The sequence below is a fragment of the Triturus cristatus genome, chromosome 10 (assembly GCF_964204655.1).
Source record: "Triturus cristatus chromosome 10, aTriCri1.1, whole genome shotgun sequence".
In the NCBI taxonomy this organism is placed as follows: domain Eukaryota; kingdom Metazoa; phylum Chordata; class Amphibia; order Caudata; family Salamandridae; genus Triturus; species Triturus cristatus.
In genome coordinates this window covers 1,019,735,146-1,019,756,244 of record NC_140593.1, presented here as the reverse complement: position 1 = coordinate 1,019,756,244, position 21,099 = coordinate 1,019,735,146, and the positions used below count along the sequence as shown (strand labels likewise).

The window sequence follows — 21,099 nt, the reverse complement described above, 5'->3', positions numbered from 1 at the left end:
GGGTCAAATATTTCAAACCCCAATACGCCTGTAATCCCTTGTCTAACTTTGCCTGGGTCCCAATTTATGCTCCCTTCTTACAAGGTCCCTTTTGTATCCAAGATGCTCTGAAGGCTCTGGGTTCTGTTACTAGTGGCCGTGCCCCAGGGCCAGATAGGGTTCCTCCCGATGTTTTTCTCCATAACAAAGACAGCTGGAGCAAGTATGTTACTCTTTTGGCCAATGCCGTGGCCGTAGGTGCTCCTGTTCCCAAATCATGGGGGGGGGGCTGTCATAATCCCTGTATTTAAGAAGGGCGACAAGGCACTCCCATGTAACTACAGGCCAATTAGTCTGATAGATTCTATACAGAAGGTGATCGGGAGGATGGTCCTGAACCAGATACAGGAGTGGATTGATGACAACAACATTCTGTCCCCCTTCCAAGCAGGCTTCCGTAAATCAATCAGCACAGTAGACCAGGTTTTCCGCTTTGTCCAACTCCACTGGCGGGTGGGGACGCTGGGTAAAGGCAGCCTCTACGTAGCTTTCGTGGATCTGAGAGCTGCCTTTGACCTTGTGCCTCGTCTTCGGTTGTGGGCAGTTCTGGAAAAGCTTGGTCTCCCTAAAGAAATCCTGACACTGGCCATGCGATTGCACGAGTCCAACTACGCTAGGATCCAATGGGGTGGGCCAGGCGAGGTTACCCCTGAGTTCCTGGTAGAGCGTGGTGTGCGACAAGGCTGTACTATGGCTCCCACGCTCTTCTCATTGTACATTAATGGGATAGTTGATCTTATGCTTTCTGCAAACATTGACGCCCCAAGGTTGGCTGGAGTCACCATCCCTATATTAATGTTTGCAGACGATACGCTTATCGTATCCAAAACGTTAAGTGGTCTGCAAAAAGCCTTGTGCTTGTTCGATGACTTTTGCCTTGATTACGGCCTGGAGGTTAATGTGGCAAAAACAAAATTCATGGCCTTTAACCCCCATGCTAGCTTTCGAGGAAAAAAGGTATCTATGAATGGCCAATTTTTGGAGATGGTAACTAACTTCACGTACCTTGGCATCCAAATAGCAAATGACAACAAATGGCGCAAACACATCGAAATGGCCACCCTGCGATTTAAACAACTAACCGGTGCCTTAAGCAGGGAATTTAGCAAGTCATTCACCAAACCGATAAGCCCAGCACTGCAAGTCTATGAAGCTAAGGCTTTAAGTTCTGCGCTATATGGGGCGGAGCTTTGGGGTTTTGACCAGCTAGCCCTTCTATCTAGTGTAGAAAACAAATTCTTTCGGAGTATAACTGGTCTCCCCCAGAGTACTCCATTGATCCCACTTAGATATGATCTAGGCAGGAGGTCCATTCTGGACATTGCAAAGCTCTGACCGGTTTTATACTGGCGGAGACTCTGGACTACCCCTGAGCTCTCCCATTACGCCAACGGTCTTATGGACATTATAAAAACTGATGTCTTCCACAAAATTGTATGGTTAAAGAGCTTACATGAGACGTTGAAAGGAATGGGCATGGAGGTGTTATGGTCTGACCCGGTGACAGCCCTGTTTCCATCAAAGAGTTCTCTCAAAAAGGCATACTGGGATAGAGTAGACCTCCAGGTACTGAACAGAGCTTCAGGGATATCCGGTAACTTTCTAGAAGCCAAAATTGCCCCTGCCTTAGAATCATACTGGGACTTGGTTACCAATGTTAGTGACAGGAAACTTTATTTCCAGTTTAGAGCTGGGTCTCTACCCCTTAGATCTTTGTCAGGGAGGTGGGATAGGAAATCGCAGGAACCATGCCCTGCATGTGGGGCTAAATCTGAAACATCCGCTCATTTTTTGTTTGCCTGTCCGGCATTTATTTCTCCAAGACGTGTTTGGCTTTCCCCCATGTGCAAGACACTTGGTAACAGGAGCAGTGTTGTGGCATTACGAATTCTGCGCACTAGTTCTTTAACAATTGTTTCCGTGGCCCTAGCTAAATATTTGGGCTGGGCATGGTCTATACGGAGGAAAGTGACCAAGAACACCCTAGAGGTCCCCCAACAGAATATGGGGCCTGGGCCACTTATGTGCATTGTGCCTGGTTTTTCAGCCTAGTGATTCAGAATGTGCAATTGACAGTGTGTTTTTCTACTATTTCTAGATTTATTCATCAGAATACTGATTTATTTAATGCTTTTCTTAACCGTCTTTTTAATGTATTTATTGATGTACGGTATTAATGAGGGTGCAAAAATTGTGCTCCTGTTTTTATGTTTGTGTCTTTTATGATTCATTTTAAATCGAATAAAGACTGATGATGAATGTTTGAGGTGAGGCAGAATAAGAAATAATAGATGAACAGAAATAAAGGTTCTTCACACATCCCTATGAGGCATGGGAGTTGGTGGAGTACAGAGCAGGTCATGGGCTAAGCAATAAACATAAGGGTGAAAGTGGCCAGCCTGCAAACACCAGTTATAAGGAAACAGAGAAAGTCAAAAGAATGCCAATGCAAGGATAGAGACCAGAGATGTAACTCTAACCACTCCTACTCCTCTATTATCTTCCCAGAGCACAAACGATTTTCATTACTGACTTCGCCAGGTTCATCATTGAACAATATATGTGGAGTGGCCAGAATAGCTGTTGTTGTTCATCAGACAAATGTGCCTGTGCCATAAAACAGTTGATTCCCAGCACTAACTTGTGCAGGTCACTAACACCTCCACTTAGTCCAAGGAGAAATATCCTGGATTTGGTGATTCATGGTAAACATAATGTAGAATGCCTCACTCCTACTGGAAGTCTCTGGTCAGACCACTCTGAAGTCCCTTATCTCATTCATGAATCTTCCTTCCAAATCAAGTCAATCCCTGCTCAGACAACATTAGCTAAAAGACACTTCAAACTTGGCTCAGACTACACATGGGCCCAAGCTCTTGATTGCATGACAGAATACACAGTCCCCTAGAGATGTAAATGAGTTGTTTGACAGCTTTTACAGAGCAGTTAGGAATTCTATTGATTCCACTGCACCAATCAAAAATGTAAATTGGTTCAAGCATGTGTATCTCTCGGTTCTTGGACAAAGACTTCAAAATGAGAAAGGAGGTCTGACAACTGGAAAGAGTATCAGGAGAGTTTCAAAGGATGTCTTAATAATCAACAATGATGTCCTCACAACGCCTCTCTTCCTTCATTTACAGAGAACATGTGATGAATATTACGACAAGACACAACTAATGAGAAACTCCATCCTGAAGTCTGACTCTGTATTATCACAATCAAAACTCCTGGTATTTAGAAGAGCTACTCTACATGAACCATCTTCACTCCAGTAATGGTGAACTGCCTAGACAAGATTATCATTAAGCTTGACCTGACAAAAACATCATTCCATTTTCAAAAAAACTTCAACTTAGTATCTAATGTTATCATCTAATGCCTCCCTAAAGGAAAGTCTCTTCTAGAACTCCTTCCGGATAGGTCACATGATTTCATAATTATTAAAAAAGCAACAGATGCTCCCAACAATGTGGGCAACTGTCATCCCGTCACAAACTTGCCATGAATGGGTAAAGTCTTGAAAAAATAAGCTGCCGTCTAACTCACGAATCCTAGTCATAGTCAAAAAGCTTTATTTCGATAAAAATTATCATAAAAGCATGTACAAAAGAATCATGGTAAAAATATAAGTTCATTAGGGAACATATTTTACAAGAGATCATAGTATAGCTTAATGACTGGTTATAAAAAACATTATAAGAATACAATTTAAAAAATAGAATTAAAAAAATGCAGTTTTTTTTTTTTTTTTTTTTTTTTAAAACACATATATAAAAACAGTTCAGTAACTCAACTGATACAGCTATTGAATTTATTTCTGATGATCCAGGACCAGGCCAGAAATTTAGCCACGGCACAGACTAGGACCAAACTTGTGTCGGTACGAAGAATACGTAGAGCGACACGATAATTCGAAATGCCCAGGAGACGGCAAGCCGGAGCTAGCCATCTTTTTCTCGGATTACTGTACGCCGGGCATTCGAACATTATATGGGCTATACTTTCTACTCTTTCGGGGCATGTTAGGCAAGTGGCAGGAGTCTGATAGGGAGACTTCCATTTACTGGTAAATTCACGAGTAGGGAGGATCTCGAGTCTGAATTGAAAATACAGTGATCTGTCTCTAGGTTTTTGGATAAACTCGAGAAAGGGCTCAAAATTAACTGTCTGCTTGAAGGTAAAATAGTCTTCAGTTAATCTACCATGACTTGAGCTACCAAGATCCCTGTTATCAATCCATGCCCAATATGCTTTTTTGAGATCCATCTTACTAATCGAGGCTCCATGCTCCCAAAGATCAGTTAAGCCAAGCTGGATAAAATATTTTTTAATGTTGCAAAGCCAGCTTATTTTTTGGGAGCCAGCTGTGTACATAATTTCTCTCAGACCCTCTGTGAATTTGGCTAGCTCCGGGGTTCGCCATAGACTAACCCAAAATAGCAGGGGGCGTAGCCTAATAATGTCCTTGAGTGAACGCCTACCCAGGTCACTGAGGAGAGGTTTCAGGGGAGTACCTCTTGGCATTGTCACTAGTTCTCTTAAAAATGTATTCTCAGACAGAGAGAGCTCTTCTATGTTTTCGAAGCCCCAAAGTTCGGCTCCATAGGTGGCCGAACCTACAGCTTTGGCCTGATAAATCGTTAGTGCGGGGTTAATTGGCTTGCTCCTCGAGGAGCGGTGTTCTTTGGCTAATACCCCCGTGGCCCGTTTGTGGTTAAGAAGCATTTTTTGAATGTGGGGCTTCCAGGTCATGGTGTCGGAAATCCTAATACCTAGATAGTCAAATAATTTGACATATTCTAGGGGGATGCCATCAGACAAGATGGTTACGCTTGGTGATTTCCGAGATTTTAAAGAAAGGAGCTTAGTTTTTAGAGTGTTAATGACCAATCTTCTCGTTGAGCAAAACAAATGGAATCTGTCTATCAGCTTCTGAAGCCCTGCAGGTGTTTTAGAAATTAGCAGGGTATCGTCCGCGAATAGGAGGGTGGGAACTTTTTCCCCAGACAAAATGGGGGCATCCGCCGGGACTTCAAGCAGGAATTTCACCACTCCATTAATGAAAAGAGAAAAAAGAGTGGGCGCAAGTACACAGCCCTGGCGGACTCCTCTGTTGACTGGGATCTTATCAGTTCTCTGGGCCTGACTGCCCCATCTCACCCTGGCAAAGATCCCCTCATGGAGGCGTACCAGGAGATCAAGGATGTAAGGCGGAAGACCCAAATCTTGAAGGACAGACCATAGGCGATCACGAGGGACCAGGTCAAAAGCCGATTTTAGGTCGATAAAGGCTAGATGGAGATTGCCCCTACCAATCAATACAGTTTTCCAATATAACAGTAGGAGCCTAAAGACCTGGTCGATCGTGCTCGTGAATGGCCTGAACCCAGCTTGGTAATGTGACAGAATATCATTGTCAGTGACCCACAATAGAATTCGCTCTAGAAGAACCCTGCCAACCACCTTCTGGCTAACGTCAATAAGACTTATAGGTCGGTAGTTAGCAGGGTCCTCCCTATGGCCCTTCTTGAATATTGGTATGACCTCCGCCCCCTTCCATGACTCAGGGATGGGAAGCCCTTTAAGAAAGGCATTAAGTAAGATGGTAAAATACTCAGCCCAAGGTTTGGGGTCATGGCGGAACAAGTCCCCCGGCAGGCCATCTGGGCCTGCAGCTTTAGCTTTAGCTGGGACCAATCTATTAATAGCCGCCATAACTTCCGTTTCAGTAAAGGGATCAATATTAGGCGGAATTAGGTCAGTGGGAATGAGAGGAAAAGAAGCACTAGTACATTGCGTGCTATCATCCAAGTACAATTTAGAGAAATGAGTGAACCATTCGTGGTTTGTGATATGGTTAGGAATCAGATCAGGATCTTGACCGTAGGAGTATCTACATAGGTTCCAAAATGTGGTCCATCCTTTGCTAGGCTAGCATCTTTTAAAGCCAGCCAATGAGATTCTTCCCATATGCATTTTGCATTAGCAACAGATCTCTTATAGGCAGACCTAGCATTTCTAATTAGAGTGCAATCCTTGGATTTAATGGTGATTGCAAGCATTTTCCTGCTAGACCTACACTCAGAGTTAAACCAAGAACCTGATGCTTTCTGTGTGTGAGGTTTGTTAGCAGAGAGGGAGGTGAAAAAAGACCCAATTGACTTAATGGTGTCTGCGTGGATAGACACGGCCCTTGATTGCTCGTTGGCATCTGCACATGCTTGCCTAAGTTCACCAGTTTTTATTAGCAATATTTCTTTGATGGAGGACAGTTTTTGTTTGTCTACTGCTATTTTAGGTCTTTTGCAGTTGGATGGAATGACATCCCTTGTAAGCATTGTCGGGCGGTGGTCAGGGGTTAGTTGGGTCCATATACTCTTTGTGGTCAGGCACAGGGGATTGTGATCGCTATCGACAGTTGGAAGAATAACCAAATCCTCGGCATAATGCCAGAGTCTTCGGTCAATTAGAATATAGTCGATACGCGATGGGCTAGAGATTCTATTGAAAGTAAATGCTGCATGTAGGTCGGAATGAAATCGACCGTTGGCAGCTCTCAACCCGAATTCCATGGCCAGAGCATTAAGTTGAATTATCACTGGTGTCCACCTTGGTACCGGGGGAACAGTGAGGGATGGTATACCCCATCTAATGTCTTCATCTGCAACTTCTAGAATATCATCAGAAGCAAGAGGTTCAAAGGTGCAGTTCAGATCTCCGGCGACCAGTATGAGCGAGTTCGTGGGGCAGGAGGAAAGTTCCTCCTCTAGATTGGTAACGATAGGAGACTTAGAACCTCCTGGGGTACCCCTGACATATACATTAAAAAGTTCAAGGGTAGGTCCCCCTTTTAACCCGCTCAAGGTTAAATGCAGCACATCCGGAGATGGACTGCGTACATGTCTAACTCTGCAGGGTAGGGCAACATTGATCCATATTATAAGGCCCCCCGAGGGGCGGCCGCGGCCAGTGGTGACCGCAGGGATACAATGGCATGTGAAACCAGATTTAAATAAGGGTGTAGTGCTCCAGGTCTCTTGGAATATACAAAGGTCAAAAGTGGCAATAAAGTTATTCCAATCAGGAAGTGAGAGTTTAGTTTTCAGACCCGCAATGTTCCATGAAATAATTTTGTGGGTCATATTTAATACTGGGATAGAGGAAGTGACTGGGTCCGATGTATTTAGCAGCGGAACAGCCCGTGATGGTGCGCCGTCACCCCCAAGCCCGTGGAGAGTAGTAGGGGGCAATGTTTGGGGGGACAATCTGCCGTTAAGAGAGGGAACAACTTGGGTTCCTACGGCAGAAATTGGTGATGGATTAGAAACAGGCATTAGTCAATCAATCAGTCCCAATGTTGATTTGCCCTCGAGCCTTTGATAGACGACCCACCTCTCCACCCCTCCGGAACGTGTCTCGGAGTAGTCGGGTGTCTGAACTGGATGGAAGACGAGTCAGAGGAGGAGGATCTGTACTCAAGGGCGATGAGACCATCAGCTAGATGGTGGTTAGCTAGGGTCAGCTCAATCGTGTCTGTTAGAGAATTATTAATCCTTAGTCTGCGAGCCCTAAGGAGGTCGTCTCTGATAAGAGATCGACAACCTCTGGTGTGGCGAATCCAATGGGTGACTTTGTTCTTTAGCGAATCTTCACACTCATACCTATCGTTCTTGGGGACACCCACCATGTGGACAATAGGCTGGTGGTTAACCCTTGGGTTTTGCGCAACAGAAAATTGAAGGAGCGAATCAGGGGCTGGAGATTTTAAGGGTCGAAGGGCCGAATTAGATGTTATGTCTTTGTTCATCATTGGGCACAATCTTTTATTAGGAATGGGTGGAATAATTCCCTCTCTATTTGGTGGTAGTGGATTTGATCTAGTTTGTCTAGGTAGCGCTGGCGGCTGGGAAAGTGTGGGTACTATAGAGTCAGTAATTGTGATGGGAGAGGTTATTAATGAATGTGGGCGAAGAGCGTTGTTACACGGAACATTATGTGGTTGCAAGAGCTGCGTGTGGGGTCTGTTTACTATTGATAATAATTCCTTAACTAACGCTTTGAGGTCACTGATTTCAAGCTTTAGTGCATTTATAGAGTCCATAATTATGCCTGATGCTGGGTCTGTATCTGCCACTACCCCCCGTAAATGAGTGTCCGATTGCAGTGATGGTTCAAGGACAAAATCACTAGCATCGGACAAATCTACAACAGCTGGTACCGATAAACTAGGAGTAGTGTCAACAGATTCTACAGCATCATTACCCAGATCAGATAATACCTCGAAGCGATTTTTACAAACGATTACAGTAGGTTCAAGAGGAACCGGGTTGGAGACAGGGGTACAATTACTCAAGGCATCTGAAGAAGGTCCAGAAGTAGCGGAGTGGCTCTGGTCGCAGTCCTGGGCTGTTAACGATAGGGGGGTTGGGACAGTTTTTTTACTGAACATTTGAGGAATAGTAACAAGACCAGGGCAAAGATTGCTTTGGGACAACGTAGTGGGTACGTCAGGGTCTAGGATCGTGGTGCAGTCGTCAACTAAGGATTCGATACGTTGTAAAACGGAAGTAGACGTCTGTTTTTTAATAATTTTTCGAGTCTTGTTTCTTTTGGCCACGCTGCCGTTGGGTTCCATCGATTTTCGTTTGCCCATTGTGCCCCTAGGGCATGGACACTGAGTGGCAAGCAGAGTCAAAACACTACAGGTGTGGGGAAATGGTTGGTAAGCACAGCACAGTACCTGAAATCTCCAGATGTAAAGGAGAAGATGCACAGAACCCAGGGCGTGGATGACAGAAACGTGGCCCGGCCCGGCCTCCTCTGGCCCCTGACGGCCACAGACGGCCCGCCCTCTGCCCGGGCTCAGCCCGGCGACGCCCGCGCGCGTCCCGCGACGCGATGGAAGTGCCGGATTTTGAAGCGCCTCCTGGCGCGGGAAAGGTTGTGGGCGGGTCTCCGGCCTCACAGGCTGCTGGGAAACGTAGTTTGTCCCCTCTCAGCGACCGCTGCTGGTGCTTGCGGCGGCGGGGGACAAAGGAATCAGCAGGGCAGGGCGCTCAGCGCACAAAGCACACCAGGCGAAACTAGCGGCAGGAGTCAGCGATGTACCCACAGGTCAGCAGGGAAGCAACCCGCGACGCGATGGAAGCGCCGGATTTTGAAGCGCCTCCTGGCGCGGGAAAGGTTGTGGGCGGGTCTCCGGCCTCACAGGCTGCTGGGAAACGTAGTTTGTCCCCTCTCAGCGACCGCTGCTGGTGCTTGCGGCGGCGGGGGACAAAGGAATCAGCAGGGCAGGGCGCTCAGCGCACAAAGCACACCAGGCGAAACTAGCGGCAGGAGTCAGCGATGTACCCACAGGTCAGCAGAGAAGCAACCCCAATTAGATAGTATCATCTTCTAGCCCCTAATCAAACCACATTTCTCAGTGGGTGCAGCCACACTCAAGTTCCCGCAAGTTAAGTGCATGTTGGACGATGGTGCCTTCGGTCTCCTCATCATGTTGGATGTCCCTTAACTTTTCAATTAAATGGTGACAAAACAGAGATTCTCCTTGTTGGAAAAGCACAGCTCCACTGGATGGACGACTGGTGGCTGGCTGAGCTTGGCTCTGTCCCATCGCCGAGCAAAACAGCCACGAACCTGGGTATATTCCTAGATGGCAAGCTATCAGTGAAAGACCAGGTTACTTACACCTGCGGCACTTGTTTCAGTACGATGCCCTTACTTAGGAGAATCTTTCAGTGCTTCCTCTGAACTCCTGGAAGACTTTCACCCAAGCACTGATAATCAGTTGACTTGATTATCCTAATGCCCTTATTCTAGCATCCAATAAATCTATACTCCTCAAAATGCAGGTTGTTCAAAGCACTGCAGCCCGCCTGGTCAACAGACTTCCTGCACAGACTCCTTCAGTCCCCATGCTCAGAGCCCTTCATTGGCTCCCCATTAGTAAGAGAGCACTCTTCAAACTGCTCCACCTGATTTGCAAATCATTGTCAGACAAAGGCCCAAAATACCTACAGGATCGACTCATCCTCTACCACGCTGACTGAAACCTAAGATCCAAAAATAAACTTATTTTATGTCCTCAATGCATTTGAACATCAAAATATGGTGGCCAGGCTTTCCCTTATCTTGCCCCCTACCACTGTTCGTCTGTGCATGCTCTAATTTTTCCTGGCTTCATAAAACTTCTCAAGACCTGGTTATTCTGATCAGTTACTTCTCCATCTGTCTTTCAACACAGCACCGAGATGTCTCTTCGGGGGTGAGTCACTGGCACTATACCAAAAACCCATAACATAATTAAACATGACATACCTAAATATAACTAAACATAAACATGTTTAGTTAAACATAACTATACATAACTATGCATAACATAAACATAACATAAACGTAACATAAACATAACATTAACATAAAATAACATAAGCATATATAACTCTCTGTGGCATATTTTAAAATGCTGATACTTGAGATCTTGGAAACTTGCATGGGCATGGGTGGTGTTGAGATGAGTTGCTTCCTTCCCCAGCAACAGTAATCACATGATAGGCTTAGGTGATATTTTCTTGGAATGTACTTTTATGATCTGTGGTGTTTTGCAGACCAGGGCTCCATATTGGCTCACCTACTATTTAACCTATAGGTGGAGCCATGCAGAGCCTTATTCATAGGAATAGCTGTGGCGGTCCACCAGTACATGCAAATGTACCTAAATATATAATCTGCTCACAATATAATAACTTTGAAGACCCTCTTGTCTGTGCTTTAGAATTGGATGTCAACAACTCTATTGAAGCTCAAACCAGGGAAAAGCAAAATTGATTTTACTTCACTTTCTTCCTGACCTAAGTTTCAAATCAGCATGACAGGATAGTCTACACAATGCTTGTTTCTTCTTTTTGGTATCCAGAGAGGCTAGATCCCGAAGAATTTGGCTGGACTCAAATCTGACCCTGTAAACACATACTGTAACTTTTGCAGCTAAAGCCGGAGCTGTTCAACACTCAATCAAAAACACTAAGGGCCAGATGCATCAAACATACATTTTGCGATTTTGAAATAGCGATTTTTACCGAATCCCTAATTTGGAATCGCAAAATGCAATGTATGTAGGAATCGCAAAATATTTTGCGATTCCTTAACATTACCCAATAGCGAGTCGGTAAATAGCGAATCGATATTAGGTGATATGACTCCATTCATTCCTATGGGCCTAGAGGCCCATAGGAATTAATGATTTTGCAAATGCTAATTAGCGATTAACAAATTGGTAATCGCAGTTGGCGAATAGAAAGCCCCTGAATCACCCCAAACAAAGAAAGTGTGCACATGTAAAGTAGAGTATTACTGTCTAATACCTGTGGGAGGGAGAACCCTCCGTGCTGTACATCTCACTGCCACCAGTCACATTAGCCCAGTGGTAGCCTCGATCAGTGGGTCCAGACCAGGCCCAGACCCGGGGAGGCCGTTGGATAGCAATAAAAAAGAAAAGGGTGGGGGAAGGCACTCACTGGTGCAGCCCATCCGTTAGTGAGCACATGCAGCAGCGAAATACCTCCCGCTCCGCCACGCATCAAAGACGCACCACAGCCTCAGCCTCAATTGCAGCGTGGTTGCAAAGCTGTTTAATTCACTGCTGCAGGTCAGAGGGCATCTCCCAACCCAGCCACCGCAGTGCAGACACCAGTGAACCGGCGCATGGCTGCGATTAATTAGAGGCGGCTCTGGAGCTTCATGGTCGAGCGGCCATCTTGGTGCTTGGCCTGGCCACGCCTCCCAGACACCATTTATTTCTAAACGGATGCCGTTTCTTGTGCTCAGATCATCTTGCTCCTGCTCATCTCCTCCTCCCAATCAGTGTCCCACTGCAAGACATTTTTTCTGTCATTCAATGTGAATGACGTCAGAGATTCAAAGATGTACAATTGTGTTAGGAAGCATGTATTGTGAATGAAGCTTTCATCATGTACCTAAAGTAGCATTTCGAAGGACTACCACTGAAAGTTCTGTGGGAGGTGCGTTAATTTTATAAGGTATTGTTTAAGAAACGCTTTGTTTTGTGTTGTACATCTCCTGAGAGTAGTTGCTGAGGGGACCAGGTGAAATATTTCTTGCACCTTAAGAAATGGGTTAGTACTAAAGATTTAGGGCCATATTATCAAGGAACGGCAATAACATTATCGCCGTTTAACGGCAGTTAAACTGCCGCTAAAGCGGCGACAATGGGCTTGATAATAGCCCTTGTGAATTCCCATAGAAGCCTATGTTCTGGTGTCAACATGGGCTTCTATTGGAATTCTCAACGGCATATTATCAAGCCCATTATCGCCGCTTTAGCAGAAGTTTTCTGCTGCTAAAGCGGCGATAATATTAACGCCATGCTTGATAATATGTGCCATAGAATGTTACGTTGCTGTTTCTGATTTGCCAATGCGTCCCTAGCCATGATCATCTCATGCTGAATTTGCAGAATCTATTAGTAGTTTGTGTGAGTTTTGTAAAAAACCCTCTGGGTATTGGGATCGTGGGCTCTTTCTTTTATTTTTCTATGGGCACATGATGTTGGATTATTTGCCTCCTGAGACTCCATTCATTTGTCCATAGATGTTCTTTTGTAGTCTTCATGAGTTTGACTCTTGGGGATTTTACTAGGTTTATGATTGTGTACTTTGGGCCTTCATGGTGATTTATGCATTTTATTCTCCGTACCACATTTATTAATATTTCTGAAGCAAATCTATTTTTGCCCTATTTTTGATTTAGAACTCAGTTATTAATTCTTCTATATTTTATTCTGTTATGCTCTACTAAATTAAGTTTTTTTGATGAGAAGTGTAGTCTCTAACTGATAGATCATCTGGAGATTTTGAAGTTGAATTTGTTAGGTAAAAATCAGGGTATTGAAAATATTGAGGTACACATAAGTTTTCGGGTTTTACTCCCACAATTTGACTTTTGTTTGCTTTCCTGAAATAAATTCTCATGTGCCCCTTAAGACCTATTTACTATTCATTTATTTACTGTTCATGAATCAAACCCTCAGTGAACTTGTTAATTATCCTTTTTGTATACTATACAGAGAGTATTGCTGCTAAAATTGTAATTATCTGTATCTCGCTGTATACTAATAATGCAATTTGATATTTAAATATGAGGTATTTGTCTCTGAAATCAGCCTGCATCAACACCTGTGTTGTTTTCAGTTAGAATCAACTAAGACCTATTATATACTATTGCTAGTTGACATCTCCTTTTCTTTCCGGTTTAATAATGCATTAATGACATTAACGATTGTCCTCTGAAGGGGTCATGCCTGAAATTTAGTAGAGCTTTGCACTATTTTTTACAGTCGCTTTTAATGAAAATTGAATACAACTAAGAGATCAAGGATAAAATAACAAATGAATCTGAATTTTTAGAACTTTTTGTATGCAGTAAGGAATCTTTCAAATTTAACTTTGAAATTTAATAGATTGGAATTTGGAAAACATTTTACCCAGAATATGGAATCCTAGCTGTGCTTTGGGATTGACCTTCCCATTGTAGGACTGTGCACCCACAAGCCATCTCTTACGTCGGCCCAAGTTGGAAAGTGATAGGTGTATCAGGGGTAGTTAGGAGGAGCCGAATCTGATGAATATGACACTTAATGGAAGAATATGTTATATATTTATCCACAGATTGATGTGATTTGAGTTGATTCAACCAGTGAGGTGGAGTGGGCTTCATCAGTTGTTATTTTGCATAATCTGATTAAGCCTTAATGATCTAGTAAATAAATCTGTGTAGCAAAGGAGAAGAGGGGCAAACAGTGTTTCCCCAGTTACTAAGTCATCACTGAGATGTACATTACTTTGTGTACACTGTACGGTCCAATGTATGATGAACAAAGTTGTTGAAGAAGATACTGGGTACTTTGTCAGAGTGACAGAAAGTTAATGGCCTGAAGATGTTATTATGCACAGGAAGGGGCGCATAAACCAGAAGCATGTGAACATTCCTTTTGAAAATGGGAGATATTAATCGTGTGCTTAACTCATTGAAAAATAGATTGAAGAATCTTAGTCTGTGTTCTATCATGTAATAATGGCACTAGGATAATACGCGATTGATAGTGTAGCATAATGGCCACATAGGATTGTGAGAATTCACCTTACTGAGCATGACAAGGCAATAATGGTCATCCCTCTACAGATCTGCTGGCCTTTCTTTTCCCTGTGATCTCCTTATTGTTTACACTTGCCTTGCTCTCCATGGTCCCTCAGTTACTTTTGTTCGAACCACATTTCTGTAAATTTCTGTACAATGTTCCATTAACGCTGGCTCTAGCCTAGCCAGCACTTTATGTCCCCTAATTTTGTTAATTGTTTTGACCTCATTTCTGTAACTCCATCCCTCATGCCCCTACAAATGTTTCTTTGTATATTTAACTGTGTGTCCCTCTGTCACACTCCCCTTATTTTTTAACTGTATGTAACCTTTGATCCTAAGATTTTTGCCTTGCTCCGGATTCGGTGTTTGATGTCTCACGTCCCTTATTGTATTTTGTTTGTATCCATTGTTCCATTGATATTTGCCTTGCTCTTGCTTCTGTAAAGTGCTCTGATACCTCTGGGTCTAGCCAGCGCTATATAAAACCTTTAAAATAAAATAAATAAATAAAATAATAATGCAGAATATAACTGGTGGGTCTGCTGGTGATAAATATAGCTCGGCCCGAAGGACTAACCTAGGTATCAATGGCAGCAGCTTACTGGCTAATATTTTAGAGAGTATGTTGTTATAAATGTAAATATGTCAGGGACAGTAGGCAGTGGAGCAGGAGCCAACTGGCAACTTTCACTGAAACTTTAAAAAACAGAAACCCTCTTATTAAAAGCAGCGTGATTACCCTTAAGGGTGGCTCTGCTGGAAGGACTAACCTAGGTAGAAATGGTAGAGGCCTTTTAGCTAGTATTTTGGGGAGTATGTTTTTATAAATGTAAATGTTTCAGGGACAGTAGGCAGTGGTGCAGAAGACGACTGCAACTCTCACGGAAACGCTTAAAAAAGAAACCCTTTTTCTTTAAAAAAAAAACAGCCAGAATTCCTTTTAGGAAATCTGGCTGCTTTAAAAACATATTCTTTATTTAAAAGCAAGGGTATGGTGGTCTGCTGACCCTTGCAGACCACCATTCATGTTATTGTAACCAATTGTAGTGAGCTGCAATTGCGACCTACCTAAAGAATACAAATTAATGTCCGGATTATTTTATTGCTAAGTGGCAAAGTTGATTGTGTGCTCTCCAAGTAAGAGATGTTTGCTTCTATAGTAAATAGAATCCTTACAGAAAGTTTATCAGGTTTGTAATACATAAATGTTACTTCCAGTTCAATATCTATCCTACTGTGTCAAGTACATTTTCAAAGGCGGGCACAGTGATCATGGCAGTGGTAATTGATCATCACAGAAGATTGGTATCACAGATCTTCTTTAACTGTAGCAGTACCTAATTAAATGCCCACTTCTTCAGCAGCTTTTATTGACCTTCACTACATTTAAAATCCTCTTGGGGACTTTATTTGAATCTGGAAGTAGCTTTTTTCTACCTGTACCTGTTCATGATTTGCTGTTGACTAGAACATGCCTCTAGAACAATGTTCCCCAAAGTGTGCGTCGCCAGCAGATTTATGGTGGGTCGGAAAAGTCAGTCCAAGCAATAAATAATGAAGCCTTTAAATTCTGTATTTAGCTTGTCACATGTGCTCCACTTTAAATATAGAGCTCAAATGTCAGGCTATGTCTTCTGACAAACTGCTGTTTATGTTTTATTAACATGGGGGTTGGTGTTTACAACTCCACTCACTTTGCTGTCAGATAAAGTAAAGTGGATTATGTGACACTCTTGCTGAGGTACAGCGAGTGTGAAAAGAAAGGCTGTAACACACAACAAAATGTGCATACCTGTAAAATGTGAACTGTACACATTCAGCAGTTAGGAAAACAAAAATTAAGCATATTTTTTTTGTAATTCTGAGGGTGATGGAAACATAGAATTTAATACGACCAAATAAATCAAGACACTTTATCTGGTGATGCACAAATGATAAATATTGAAATGAAACCCGATTTATACGCATTATTATTTGAGTGCAATACAGTTCTATCAGTAAAATGGTATGCCTGAGTAAACTTAGTGGGCATTTCAATGGAAAATGTGCTTTCTGTAAGCGTCAGTACACTACCACGCAATGCTTTAGTTACATTAAAAAATTGCCTGCCTCATGTCAATTAAAGGTAGGTGGGTCGCTAACGTTTGTCATTCTAAACACTGGGTCATGGTTCTAAAAGGTTTGCGAAACACTGCTATAGACAGAATTGGCCTGGAGCAGGCTCTGTCATGTGTCAGGAGAGGTATTCAGTTGTTCACAGATGATTGACAATCCAAAGGAGTTATTCATTGATAGTTGAAACATATCATCCAGGACAGTTAATGTTTTGTTTCATCTCATGTGAACTCTACAAACATCTAAATCAACAAAAAACATTTGGGGAAATGAAACATGTGACCTAGCCAAACAAGAGCAAGAACATACAAATCTCTACCAAAGCTCAGCATTCATTTTGGTTCTTTCCGTTTAGGTTTAGAGAAGGAAACACCAGTTGAGCAACCGCAACCTCGTTCTCCAATTGCAGATAAGGATGTTAGATTTGATATAAAAGAAGAATCATCACTTGAGCCCATGGTAGCAGTGGAGGCACAAGATCAGAATCTAACATCCCCTGCACAAGTAATACCAGGTAATAGTTCATCAGTGAAATCCTTCAATGGGGTCTCTTACACCTGTACCCAGACTCTTTGAGTTGTAAAATCTGAGTCAAGACCTGATAATGAACCCCTATCAATGTATTCATTCCTTTTTGTGTGTATATTTTGAAAGACTAATTCAACACCAGTGGTGAAGCATTTTAAGTGGAGACAATTGTACAGATTCAGTAAGGTGATGTCACTAAGAGTAGGTCTTGATGAGTAGGTGTGGATGTACAGCCATTAGTAGTGGTAACTAAACTTTATTCGTTATCCAGGTACCATCAAAGTGCACATGTGCATAAACATTACGAAAAACATTTCAGAAAACCAATATAGAAGATGTTACAACACAGTTCATTGTAAAAGAGTAAGCACCATTCAGAATTCCATTTTCTTTAAGCATTGTTCATATGCCAAATGGAGACAAAAATTAGACAAAACTATGTGTACAATTGAGCAATGTATACTCAAAAAGATACATAAAACGAGCTTAAAAGACTATCTTCGGCAATACATATATAAAATCAATGTTAAAATACGAGAAAAACATTAAAAATACCTGATCACATGGGGACACAGGCAATAATCTACTACGTTTGTACCATGCCGCCTGTAGAAATTTGCACGTAGCCATAGCTATTACCGGTGTTGTGCCGCTCCTGAGTATTCTAAGGGCCACTATATATTTTGTGACCCTCAGATTTTTACATACGGGAATAATCCATTTCCGGCAGGGGCTACGATAGCTTGGGCAGAAGAATAATATATGCGCTTCATCTTCATCTGCAAAGCCACATGCTGGACAAGTGCTAGCATCAAGAGACTTCCGCCATTGGCTCGTTGCAGATCTTAGAGGCAAGGTGCCAAGACGAAAATGGATGTAGAGACTCTTGGCTAAAGGTGAGAAAATAAAATGTAAAAATTCCTCAAAATGAGGGAACAGCTTAATAGCCAAGAATTGGTTCATTCGTTTGCCAATTGAGTTATTATTTAAGTGGACTCAGATATGGATCCAATAACTAGATTTTAAATAGTTAAGATCCGTTTTACATAGTCTTTTAGGGGTAGATCCACAGCCTTACCAATCCTAATCTCTTGAACCAATCTGAATCAAATTTGACCCAAGGGATTAGTTTGGCACCCCTCATACCCAACAAATCTACAAGGCAATCTCTAAATTCCTTCAACTCAGGAGTGACACATAATCTGTTCCAGTAGATAAGTGGTCTAAGGTCAGCCATGTCAGCAATTCTTTTGACCTCACAGTCATAAAACCAAGCAATTAAAGGTGTGCTACTGGGGACAGAGACCAGCCTTCTGACAAATCTATTCTCTGCAACAGTGAGTTGGGAAACATCAGTGCACCCCCAAGTCTCAGCTCCATATAGAGCTGCTCCTCGAGCTTTGCCATGGTAGACTTCCAGGGCAGGCAATACGACACAAGAGCTTGTATGTCTATGCAGCCTACTAATCGCGTTAGCTCTGTGATCTAATAGTAGTGAACTTTTCTTTAGCTGGTCATTCCACTTCATGTTCCCCATTACCTAGACTCCTAAGTAGTCAAAGCTCCTAACCCTCTCAAGTACCTCAAACCCAGCCCGTATGATTGGATTTTTAACCGCAACCTTACCAAGTACCATATACTTTGTTTTGTTAGAATTGAGTTCCAGGCCCCTTGCTGCACAGAAGTCAATACATTTGTTAACAAGGAGCTGGAGCCCCATTGGGGTCTTAGAGATGAGAAGGGAATCGTATGTGAATAAAAGAATTGATACCTTATTACCGTTCTGCAGAGGGGAATCGTTTCTACAATTTTTCAGGACATCTACCACATCATTTATATAGAGGGTAAAGAGCGTAGGGGCAAGAACTCATCCCTGGCGCACACCCCGCTGCATGGGGATACGCTTGGTTAATTCTCCTGCATGCCTGCACCGCACCTGTGCAAAGTTATTACTATATAGCGGGGACATAAGATAGATCAAGTTCCCTGGGACCCCTATTGCGTTTAAAACAGACCACAAATTTGTACGGGGGATGAGATCAAAGGCGGCTCTAAGAATGAATGTCACATAAAGATTCTGCTGTTGTAGTAGGGTATATTTCCAGTGAAGTGTCGTAAATCTGAAAATGTGGTCTACAGTGCTCATCTTCGAGTGAAACCCTGCTTGGAGGTTTGACATAATATTATTAGTATCTATCCAGTGATGAAATTTATCAAGGATTTGTTTGGCCAAAATCTTTTGGGCATTATCGATTAGGCTTATTGGCCTATAATTGGATGGTACTCATAAGTCACCCTTCTTGTATATAGCAACAGTCTTAGCGCCCTTCCAGGACTCGGGGATCTCTCCCCCTCTCACTATGGCATTAGAAAGGAGGTTAAAATAAAGTGACCAAATATGGGGTTACGATTTATCGAGATCCCCTGGAATTTTATCAGGTCCTGGCGCCTTGGCTGTTTTTAATGCGGAGATGGCATTCATGGTATCTTCTAGACTGAAAGTGACAACTGTGCCATCAAGTTGTAAAATATCATGGCAGGACGGGTCCCTAGCTGCTATTGAAATACTGCATGAGCCCTGTATAGTGCCTACCTTGGGCTCATAAAGTGTGACGCCCACCTATCAGCTGAAATAAAATGTTGGGGATTCTTGGTATTCTCTGTTCTGGTTTGTGACACTGTGAGCCAGAATATATTATTGTCCTTTGTACAGCCATTAATGTTAAGAAGGTGTGCCATGCCACATTAGTTCCAAAAGTCTGCAAACAGTTTTGTTTTGGAGAATTGGATAACTATGGATGGTTGAGGTTGAGCACACTTCATGGTACAAGTGGAAGGCCAGTCCATAATCTTGGAATAGCAATGGACAATATTCCATTCCTTGCTCTCATGAATTGTTAGTGAGGATTCTGAATTGGTGTTTATTTGGGGGGGGGGGGGGCTGTGGTGGCTCTTGATGATTATAGGGAGAGTTTATATACCAGGTAGGTCGTTTGGAAGTGAAGTTAGCAAAGAGAGCATTTTGTGAAGCAGATCTTTTAAACATGGTGGTGTCTTTCTAAAGAAAGTCTGTTCATCAAGCAAAAGTGGGGGCTTTGCAGGGGAGCATTACTGTCCAAGCTCCACCCGCTTTACAGAGACTGGAAAGGATGGGTTATTATACTGCAAGTCTGTTTGAACAACAGGATTTAAAGGTGCTCAGGAAGGAATGCTGAGTGAGATGACTGTCAGGAAGAAAATGACATGGTACGGTAATGTCCAGAAGCATTAATTATGCTGTTTAAAAAAAAAAGATATTGCATTTTCCAAGAAATAACAGGTAAGGATTAACAAAAGAGAGAGAGGGAAAATAAAGAAGAACCACACAGGGATATACAAAATGACATATTAGAGCTTCAGTAGTAGCATCACTCTAAGTACATATCAGATCATAGTCAGTATAGGTGCTATTCGGTTACAATCAGGAGGTGAGGGTATGTCAAGTGTCATGGCTCAAGGGAAGAGTGCGTGTCCAAGCAAGATCATCACATGGTACAGTATAAACCTTGCCCTTCACAGCTTGAGAAGAAAACAGAAAAGATCACATAATTTCCATTAACATGTATATACGGGCCAGCATAGCAAATCGAACCAACATACATACACTCTGTCTCCTCTGGATGAAGTAGTAAGTAAGAGCGAAGTGGCTGCCAGATGTTTTTAGGGCTGGAGGTGGGTGGTTGCAATGCAGCATAAGTGTTGCTAGTAGTGTCACAATATATTTAATCTCTTATCCAGGCCTTAACTGTTGAGACTGCAGGGCTGCCTCGGTGCTTAGAAACTTGTCTCTTGGCAAGGAGCTAGGCGATGGCAGAGAATCGACAAACACCAGCATCCAATGGCTTAACATAGCCTAACAAAGCCAGTAATGGGGAAGGGGTTAACTCAGAGTCAGTCATCAGAGCAAGATGGCGAGAATCTTCTCCCCAATATGCTAATAATTGTGTGCAGTGCTACGCTAAATTAGAGAAATTTGCATCCAGGGCAACCTTGAGGTTCAATCTTTGCCAGTAATAGTTTGTGTCGATGGTTGCAAGAGATTAACAGGATTTGTTCACAGCAATAGGCCCATGTCTTATCTGGCAGAGGGTGTCCAAGATCCCTTTCCCATGCTGTGCGTGCCCCCATTCCCTCCGACGGTCGGAGTGTCAGGGCTAAATGATAGAGTTGAAGACCCAAGCGGGCACTACTGGCAGATGTAATGACAAGTGAAAG

The 21,099-nt window shown here is 42.9% G+C and overlaps 1 protein-coding gene across 1 annotated transcript in view; it reads left to right on the top strand.

Moving 5' to 3' along the window:
* LOC146796441 (radial spoke head 10 homolog B-like) overlaps window positions 1–21,099 on the top strand; it is a 272,974-nt gene that overhangs the window by 223,183 nt on the left and 28,692 nt on the right. The window contains exon 18 of the mRNA XM_085629016.1: window positions 16,673–16,831. Coding sequence (XP_085485142.1) covers window positions 16,673–16,831 — 159 coding nt within the window. The remainder of the gene's footprint in view (window positions 1–16,672; window positions 16,832–21,099) is intronic.